At 37.6% G+C, this 10,564-nt stretch overlaps 1 protein-coding gene across 1 annotated transcript in view; it reads left to right on the top strand.

Annotated features, from left to right (window-relative positions):
- LOC143258507 (glycine receptor subunit alpha-2-like) overlaps positions 1–10,564 on the top strand; it is a 63,980-nt gene continuing 53,416 nt past the window's right edge. Inside the window, exon 1 of the mRNA XM_076517570.1 lies at positions 1–136. Within this exon, the coding sequence (XP_076373685.1) occupies positions 120–136 (17 nt within the window). The 5' untranslated portion in view covers positions 1–119. The remainder of the gene's footprint in view (positions 137–10,564) is intronic.

Genomic DNA, 10,564 nt, shown 5'->3' with positions numbered 1-10,564 from the left:
CTTCATTGAATATGTGACGTTGCATACAAAATTCTTTGCTTTCTTTATCTTTTTTTGTCCGTGTCGTTGCTGCTCGAACAACCTCGAGCATCGAGGTTGTATCGTCTTTTTTCGTATGTATGTGGACTGTTTACCGGTAAGTAACAATGTTATTAGTTGAATAAGAGTCTTGACATTGTTCCTTTTTTTTTTTTAATAAAAATTATCTTACATGTTATACTTAGTAAATGAGTATGTTTTTTTTTAAACTGCAGTAATTTTGCTGCTAGCCAGTGGACAGACTTATGGCAGCAGTTTCATCGTACTTTTCATGTGTTATGGTTGCGGTCAATAAAGAAAATACAGTATATTTAATTTTTTTAAAGTCCATAATTTGTATAAAGTATTCTCTTTGTAAATTTTGGTAAGTTAAAATACTATTTGATTGCAATTTTTTTAATGTTGTGGATCATTTTATAATTATTTCCTGTAGGAAACTATTTTTCTTATTGTTTCTGATAAGAAGCATTTTAATCACTAGTTTTTAAAGTGGTCAATTATTTGTTCAAAACTCCGTGATGACGAGAAAACCCACTTGAAGAGAAAATTATATATGTAAAAACCGCCTTCAAACATGTGGTTATCTATCGGTCAGTTACCTCTTTCTTTCGTTGTGAACTTGACGATGACCGAAGAAGGTGGAAACGTTGTTCGCTCCTCTACATAGTGCTTTCTCTATTTATACTAGCCGTTTTTACATATATAATTTTTGCATAACTGCTTTAATAATTTTTCTAATTTCATATATTTTGTGCTTGCAGTTACCCGTCATTTATAATGTCACAAGCAAAAAGACGAAGAATTGTCTCTGAATTTCGTGTTTTTAAAGAACATTTGAGGGTGGAATATTTTGTAACTGAAAAAAAAAACAAAAAAGTATTGTGAGGCTATTGCAGTGCTAAAGGAATGTAATATACGTAGGAATTACCAAACGAAGCATTCATCTCACTATTCTCATCTAACAGGAAAGCTACGTCATGAGAAATATGAAGCCTTAAAAGAGAGCATTTTATCACAGTAGTCGTTTTACACTAGGATAAATGCCAACAATGAAGCTGCAACTAAAGCTAGTTTCACAGTAGCTTATTTGTAAGCCAAGAAAGGAAAACCATTTACTGATGGTAAATTAATTAAATCTTGTGTGATAGCAACAGCTGAAGAAATATGTCCAGAAAAATAGATTTATCCAAGAATATTATTCTTTCTGTAAAAACAGTAACTAGGAAAGTCGAATACATAGGAGATAACATCGTGTGCCAATTATACAATAAAGTACAATACTTTCAGTGGTTTTCTCTGGCTCTTGATGAATAAACAGATGTGTCTGACAATTCGGTGTTGCTATTGTTCATTCGGGGAATTAACGCTAACTTTGAAACACAAGCTTCAGTGAGTAGCATGCATGGAAGAACTACTGGTGAAGACATTTTCAAAGAGGTGGAGAAAACACTGACTAAGTACAATCTGGTTTGGAAACGTCTAAAGCGTATTACAAGTGATGGTTGAAAAAATATGTATGGTGGAGAAAAAAGTTTCGTTGGACAAGTCCTCAAAGCTTGTGACAATATGGGATGTACAAAATATAAAGTGTGTCACCTCATCATCAAGCACTTTGTGGAAAACATTTAGATCTGTCATGTGTGATAGAACCAGTCGTATCATCTGTCATGTGTGGTAGAACCAGTCGTATCATCTGTCATGTGTGGTAGAACCAGTCGTATCATCTGTCATGTGTGATAGAACCAGTCGTATCATCTGTCATGTGTGGTAGAACCAGTCGTATCATCTGTCATGTGTGATAGAACCAGTCGTATCATCTGTCATGTGTGATAGAACCAGTCGTATCATCTGTCATGTGTGGTAGAACCAGTCGTATCATCTGTCATGTGTGATAGAACCAGTCGTATCATCTGTCATGTGTGGTAGAACCAGTCGTATCATCTGTCATGTGTGATAGAACCAGTCGTATCATCTGTCATGTGTGGTAGAACCAGTCGTATCATCTGTCATGTGTGGTAGAACCAGTTGTATCATCTGTCATTTGTGATAGAACCAGTTATATCAACAGTGGATTTTATTTTATCGCATGCACTCAATTATCGCCAGTTTCAAACATTTTTGAACAAATAGAAGCTGAATATAGCAACTTGCTATACCATACTGTTGTAAGATGGAATATAGAGATTTGCTGTACCACACTGTTGTAAGATGAAATATAGCGACTTGCTGTACCATACTGCTATAAGATGGCTGAGTAGCGGTAAAGTTATCTCACGATTTTTGAGCTTCGGATGGAGAGTGATATTTTTTTGAATGATAAAAATCGTGCTCAGCCGCTACTTGCAAACGATGAATAGTTGTAGAAATTGGCATTCTCGGCTGACTTAATGACACGTGTGTGTTTTCTTATAGCAAAGCCACATCGGGCTATCTGCTGAGCCCACCGAGGGGAATCAAACCTCTGATTTTGTGTTGTAAATCCAGAAACATACCGCTGTACTAGCGGGTGGCTTCAATGACGCATCTTACCTAGTTCAATCTTATATTGCAAGGCGATTCTGAGCTTATATGCGACATATACTCTGCAGTGAAAGATTTTCGACATAAATTAACCTTCTTTCACTCCCAGCTAATGATAACTAACTTCAACTAACTTTCCTTACTTTTCCTTACAACCAAGAAGCAAATTCTCTATTTCCTTTCGAATTCACTCAAGACATTCTCACTAGTATGAAGCTACAGTTTCAACAGGGTTTTTTAGATTTCGATGAAAATACGAAAGCATTAAAAATCTTTCAAAATCCATTTGACTGCATTATCGAGGAACTTCCGTCAGATCTTCAACTGTAAATTATTGACTTGCAGTCAAATGACATGTTAAAAGACAAGTGCAAAATGGAAAACTTTACTGACTTTTATAAATGCTTCCCAGATGAAGGATATACTTCTTTAAAATCCTTTGTTCTAGGATGGGTTTCAGCATTTGGCACAACCTATTTAGGTGAAAAAAACTCTTTTGAAGATAAAGTATATTAAAACTGTTTATAGGTCAGTGTTAACTGATCGCCACTTGCAGTCAGTTTTGATTACAGGAACCACAAAATCTGAACCACAATTTCACAGTATTTTTCCAAAAAAAAAATTAATAATTCTCATTGACTGATAGTACATGAAAGTTTATGTACATATATTCTCCTATAATGAAAAACATTGAGGTAATTAAAAAACAAGCTGTTTCCATAGCCTTGTATGATCATGGTTTCACTTTTTTATTCTTCTTGGCCCGCAAGTCATAAAAACATTTCTAATCCGGCCCGCCTCCAAAAACGTTTGCCGACCCCTGATCTAGAAAAAGAGAGACGAGAGAAGCTGCGAAACCATCCCGGGAGGCTGGGGGAGAGCCGAGAAGTGGAGCTGAAGGGAAACTTCGATGGGTTGAGTCTGAAGCTAGACTGACGAAGAATAGGTGTGTTATGGCGACATGAGCAGGGAGATGCAGACTGTATATGTTCACTCTTGTTTAGTTGCAAAAAGAAGTATGCCTGCCCACCACGGATATTGAAACCCGATTTCTAGCGTGTGAATCCGCAGATATACCGCTGTGCCACTGGGGGCGCAATAAATATTTGAAGTAGTGGCAGTTTTATGGTTATAGAGGTTTTTATGTTGAACGCAGATTAAGTCCACTATAATTCATGATTTTTCAAGTGTTGAATGAGTTATGTTCAAGACCTTCAAATAACTTTTTGGTAAATAATCCTGGATCCACTTTCAATGCATTCTTGTGACCGGGTTCTACGTAACACTATCTTTTGTGTGTGTGTGGAGGGGGCTAGACTCACAAATCACTTACATTTTATTCTATATAGGCAAATATTGTCTTCTTTCTTTGTTGTTAAAAACCCTTAATAACAAATAATGCATATTTATAATTAAAATCTGTAGAAGTTTTAGCTAATAATATTTTGTTGGTTCTTCCATAATTTGATGATAAGGAATGTTCAACATGTACTTTGTGGGTCGTGGGCTTGAATCCTGTCATCTAACATGTTCACCGTAGAGGTATTCAAATATAACAGTCAATTCTATTTTTCATTGCTAAAGAATAGCTCAAGAACAGGCACTTCTAAGTTAGGGACAATTAGCACAAATTGTTCCCGAACAGTTTTGCGAGAAATTTAAGAACGATAAAAGCGATACCGTGATACTGTGAGACAGGAAATATAGAAAGTTAAAGTATCATTAGTAATCTAGTTTGGTTTAGTTTGTTTTGAATTTCGCACAAAGCTACAAGAGGGCTATCTGCGCTAGCCGTCCCTAATTCAGCAGTGTAAGACTAGAGGGAAGGCAGTTAGTCAACTCTTAGGCTGCTCTTTTACCAACGAATAATGGGATTGACCGTCACATTATAACACTCCAACGGCTGAAAGGGCGAGAATGTTTGGTGGAAGAGGATTCGAACCCATGACCCTCAGATTACGCGTCGAGAGCCTTAAACACCCTGGCCATGCCGGGCCTTAATAATATATATATGCGAGTTAAATTATAATAGATCGTGTATATATATATATATTAATAGTTTCAATTCCATCATTCAACATACCCGAAAGATTCGTCAGTGAAATTGTATCGTTTTACCTAGGTTTTCTTTGTTATTTTAACTGCTCCAAAGAATTACGTGGTTGCTAAATTTATATTTTTAAAATGTAACAAAAGTTACTACCAATCTGTTTTCTTAAAAGCCTATTCATAGTTCGACTCCTCTAGTGTGCAAGCATTGCAACGTTAAAATTCAGGACAGAACACAAATAAACTGTAATCTAACTTTACTCTAGAACAGCGATTCTCAACCTGTGTGCCGCAAGAGATTGGCAGGTGTGCCGCGGTGTTTTTGAAACACATTCAGCTTTCTTGGGATTTTACAAGCAAGTCGAACACATCAGTTAATAAAAGCTACTATATAGACACTCTGAAACCTTCCAAAACATTCGATGGTTTTCATTGAACTCGAGCACTGAGATGTTTATACTTAAATTTCATTCTCGACTGCAACGGTTCGACTGTTAGTTTAATTGTGGCGCAACAAGCGCTTCGTACGTCATAAATGATGCATCAAACAATCAAACTGCTTTCTGGAACACGTTCTCATTCTGCGGTAAGCTACAGCTACTACGCTGTAAGTAGAAATTTTATATCAACTGCAGAACTTCGTGCTTATCGTGTATGAATTAGCTTTATCATTTATCCATGGAAAAATATTTAAGTAAGTCTGGTGCTGCAAAGAAGAATGTGTTGAACCAAAAGCAAGAAATCAAACGAAAGAACAAAAACGAATACATCGAATACGGTTTTATCGCTTTGGAATCGGAACATTCTCAATTACCATTCTTCCTACTCTGCAATGCAGCTTTATCAAACAAGGCGCTTGTTCCTAGCAACCTGAAGAGACACTTGGAAACAAAACATTCAGCTGTGAAGGATAAGCCAAAATAATACTTCGAGAATCTCGCGGCTCAACAACATGAACAATCAATGAAGCTTGTGAACTACATGAAGCTGCCCGAAAAGGATTGATTGCAAGTTATAAGGCTGCTCAATTGTTGGCAAAACGCAAGAAAGCGCATACGGAGGCCGAATTAGTCATTTCGCCAGTGTTTGCAATCATTGTTGAAACTATGCTTGGAACGGATGCCGCCAAAAAGGTTAAGCAAGTTCCACTGTCCAACGGCACAATTTTGCGCAGAATTGTAGACTTGTCGTCGGATTTAAAGGATCACGTTTGCGAACACTTCGAAGCGTCTGAAGATGAATTGTCTCTGCTATGGTCTCTTCAAGTTGATGAATCTACTGAAGTTAGTGGAAAGGCTCAAGTTCTGGCTTTTGTTCGATTCATAAAAGATGGAAAAATCGTTAACGAATACTTATTTTGCAAAGAGTTAAAAATTACAGCGAAAGGCCAAGACATTTTCGAGTTGGTGAGTGAAAACATTTTGCTTTTCAAATTACATTGAAATAACTGTGTCAGCGTTTGCACCGATGGCTGTCCTTCGGTGCAAGGAAAAAAGAAGAGATTCGTCACTCTGGTGCGCCAACAAAATCCAAACATTAGGATTGTTCACTGCATGATTCACAGAGAGGCGCTCGCCTCCAAATCTTTGTCAAAAGATTTGCAGTCTGTTATGAATCAAGTTATTCAAGTGGTGAATTTCATCAAGTCTCGGCCACTTCAATCTCTTCTCTGTGAGGCGATGGATTCAGACTACAAAAAGCTACTGTATCACACTGAAGTTCGATGGCTTTCGAAAATAAGGTGTTAAAGCGTCTTGTCCAACTACAAACTGAAGTAATTTCTTTCTTGGAGGTTGAGGAAGCAGGTTTTGAATTTTCTTTTCATGATGAGATCTGGTGGCTGAAGGTTCAATTTCTCTCCGATTTGTTTGATAAATTAAATTCTTTGAACTTAAGCCTCCAAGGGCCATCTGAAAACATTATTATCTCAACGTCCAAACTGAAGGCCCTCGTTAAGAAGGTGACGCTGTGGAAGAATAAGATCTCGAAAGGAGCCCTTGATTGTTTTCCTTCTGTTAACGAATCTCCGTCAAAGAAGAAAATTGTCCCTCAAATTTTGAACACATTAAGCGACTTACAGTCCGCACTAAAACATTACTTCCCGTCACTTGCTGTCGACGAATATATCAGTCATTGTTTCTCGAAAAGAGCTTGGATGAGTTTTGGATCTCCATTAAAAATTCATATCCTGCAATCAGTTCAAAAGCAGTTGAAGTTCTGCTTTCATTTGCATTTTCGTGGTTTTTGCGAAATTGTATTCTCAGCATTGACTGAAATTAAAGCCAGAAAGAGAGAGAGGCTTCTTACAGTCGATGATTAAGTTTGATTTGCTCTCGGAAGCAGGCACAAGCATCACATTGAAAACATGTGTAAAAATAAAAAAGTTTTGATTTTTATGCTATACAACAAAATCGTTAAAAAGCCTTAGAACGACACTCATGGCCAGTGCAAGCGATAGTATTGTCAATGTGCAGATGACATTAATAATGTTTGCTTTGGCCGTGATTTTCGTTCTAAGGCTTTTTAAGTTAACTCTTCTGTGTTACGTGTATCTAAACAGGATGCACAATGACATTATTATCGCTTGCTTTGGCCGTGATTTTCGTTCTAAGGCCTTTAACGCTTGCCGTATAATGTGTACCTAAAAAAATCGTTAAGGCTTTCCAGGTGTGCTGCGAAAATTTTCAGATTGTCGTAGTATGCCGCAACTCACGAACTCACTCACTCACCTACTCTTGTACGAATATAATTTTGCTTTAGAAGTTAGAAATAAATATTGATCAAAATAAACTTTATTGCTAATTCTAAGTTACATGGCGAAAGTTCTGTCAGATCGAAATTGCAATAACGATAATAATTGCGCCAGACAATCTGTAAAAGATACCAGGGGCGAAGCCAAGGAAGGAGTTGGGGTTATACCCCCTCATGGACCCAAACTTTTCAGACAAGTTCAGTTGCCACCAGTGAAGTTTCATAAAGATCCGTGATTGCATGGCAGATAATTTCACACACAACAAATGGTCAAATGCAAATTTTTGATTGAACACTCTTTTGATTAAACTAGAGAAATACAATAGAATATTTATGAAAGGCTCAAACGCCTGTTCGTTCTTGCCAGGACATCTACAACACAGTTTGGTTCAACTTTAATATCACGGTGAATGTATGATGAGGCCAGGCCATTCAATCGATCTTCAGTGGTGGTATTTCTCAAATACATTTTGACACAGACACCGTGGCAAATACTTTCAAATGACTGGGAACATTTCTGCATTGCACATTGCATATGCATCTATGACACATTTTGGTCTGTTGTTCGCAAGTGATCTGTACCAATTCCTAAGTTCACCTACTGCAGTTAGTGAAGTACTGTCAATGTCAGCCTTGTATATATTGACGAACTCTTTCATTTGGTCACATTGTTGTGCTGTAGGTTCTGACCATTCTGTGGTAGATCCTGATTGTAGTAGACACATGAAGTTTGTAAGGAGAGTTTTGTGACTGGACAGATGGTCAAATATTTGTGAACGAAAGTGATCAACAATTGGTATAAATGCAACAATACGAAAGTACTCCTCAGGGCTAGTTGTTTGTGGATTAGCATGGTACCTCTGTCTTTTAGCCTGCCTTGGCATTGTGATGTCAATTTGAAGCTCAATACACAGAGTTTGAGCCTTACAGAAAATGTTGTTAAATTCATTCACAGTATTATTTCTGAATGAACGGATTAAATTTTCCTCTATTTTTGCGTGATGCATCGCATCACCTAAATCAGTGTTCTGTTGCTCCAGTAAGTAAAGGAAAACAATTTAGCAATGGCAAGTAGAGTGATGATGAATTCTGGCTGTGTTATAGAACACAACAATTGATTGGCTTGCGTGGCAGAATCTCTGACTTGCCAACCTGTTATGGTCTCAAGGGCATCTGCAACTGCATGGATTAATTCTAGAAAGACAATGACTGAGTCATGCCTCTCAACCCACCGGGTGGAGCAGAGACCTTTCAAACCTTTTTCGATTCAGGTGCTTTATTCTCCACCGAAAGAGCCAAAACGTGCTTTCGTTTGGGTGTATTGAGAAAGTTTTCAATGCTAGAAATTACTCCCATGCAATTTCGCACAGGAACTTCTTTTCAAGCATCAGAAATTGCCAAGTTTATGGAATGGGCACTGCAGTGTACATAGGGTGCAAGTGGGAATTTATCAGTTATGTGTCTCTGGAGACCATTGAATTTCCCACTCATAGAGGCAGCACCTTTGCATCCTTGTCCTCACAGGTAAGCCATGTCAATACCATATTTTGTCAGATTGGTTATGATAACATCAGCCAAGTTTCTGCCCATCACATCTTAAACAGGTGTAAATTGCAAAAATTTCTCATTGCAAAAGAGTTGTCATTGACATACAAATATCTAACACACAGCGAAAACTGTTCAATGCCTGAAATATCTGTTGTTTCATCAGCTAATATTGAGAAACACTTTGCAGCATTAACCCTGTTGACCAAAGCATCAAAAACATGAGTATTACAGGCATTGATGATTTCATTTTGAATTTGAGGACTCAGATACAAAGCATTCCTCTTTGTACTCTTAAGGCTTTGTGAAAGCTTGACATCACCCTTTGCCCTGTAGCGCAAAATTGCCTGAAAATTCCCAATCATTATTGATGGGCTCTTCATCAGTTTCACTAACAAACATTGGACCAGAATCATATTTTCCCCTCAAAGCTAAACCCTGTCTCCCACACAGCAATACAGTATCAATAATAGGCATTAAATATTGCCGATTATGTTCAGTTTCTAGCTTGTAAGTTGCATCAAGCTGCAAGTGCATAGATGAACTTGTGTTTACGATCTGTAGAAAATTGTTAGCTTTTTCTTTGTTATCTTGGTGGTACTGTTTCAATTCATGTGCCTTGAAGTCTTCAACAGCCTTCTTCCAGTTTGTGTATGGAAATTTCACTAGTTGTCCCAATTTCTGGCTTCCAACGCTAGCACCATCAGGATCAAAAAGACAACAGTACTTGAGAAAGCACCCTTTGCATGTTGACTGTAGAGTAGCCATTCCCACTGTGAAAGCCAACAATGCTGAAAACGCAGCTTTTTTGGACCACACTGGGGGAAAACATAATCACTCCCTGGCTTACACGCATTCTCAAAGAGGCATTTTTTGGTTTCAGCGTTTATCTAAAAGAGACAGAAAGATATAGTTCTAATTAAGTTATTTTGCACATATGAAGTTTGTTATGAGAGTACAATAACTTCGAAGAGAAAGGCTTAGATGGCGCCAATGGTACTAAGTTAGTGCCATGGTGCTGCCAGCTTGCCACGGTGCCACCCACTGTTCATTTGTGAAGTTAAATCTTGAAATCCAGGGAATCTGAAAATACACTGTCCATGTTATTTGAATACAGATTACAGACACTATACATATATTTTGCACTCTTCTGAGTGACTATATTTTATATATTGATGACAGGACTGTAGGCCTACTTTGCTAGGCCTGATATCTTCAAGTTATATATTATGTTTATAGGCCTATATATTTATTTATGATTAAAAAATAAGACAAACACCTTAGTGTGCCGTTCTGAAATTTGCCAAAAAGGTGGTCTCGGAATGCATAATTCAGGCTTTTTTTTTGTGTTTTTATTAAAAAATTTCCCGGGGGGGGGCATGCCCCGGACCCCCTAGCATGGCTTCGCGCCTGCGGTGCTTGCATTAAGCACTCAAACTAAACCCCCTCAATGGCCGTTTCTGGCTACACCCCTGAGAGATACTAATATATATTACCAAATATCACTTGGATTCAAGTACACTGATACTATATATCAATCAAACCATATATAATAAGGTAGCAGCTAGTGACATAATTTTAATTGATTAGAACAGAGGTTCTCAAACGTTTTCAATACATTCCATATCTTGACTGAGACTAATTCACCTAATGAATCTAC

Source organism: Tachypleus tridentatus, chromosome 8, assembly GCF_004210375.1.
Source record: "Tachypleus tridentatus isolate NWPU-2018 chromosome 8, ASM421037v1, whole genome shotgun sequence".
In the NCBI taxonomy this organism is placed as follows: domain Eukaryota; kingdom Metazoa; phylum Arthropoda; class Merostomata; order Xiphosura; family Limulidae; genus Tachypleus; species Tachypleus tridentatus.
The sequence above is the reverse complement of the archived record's forward strand: the minus strand, read 5'-3'. Positions and strand labels throughout refer to the sequence as shown.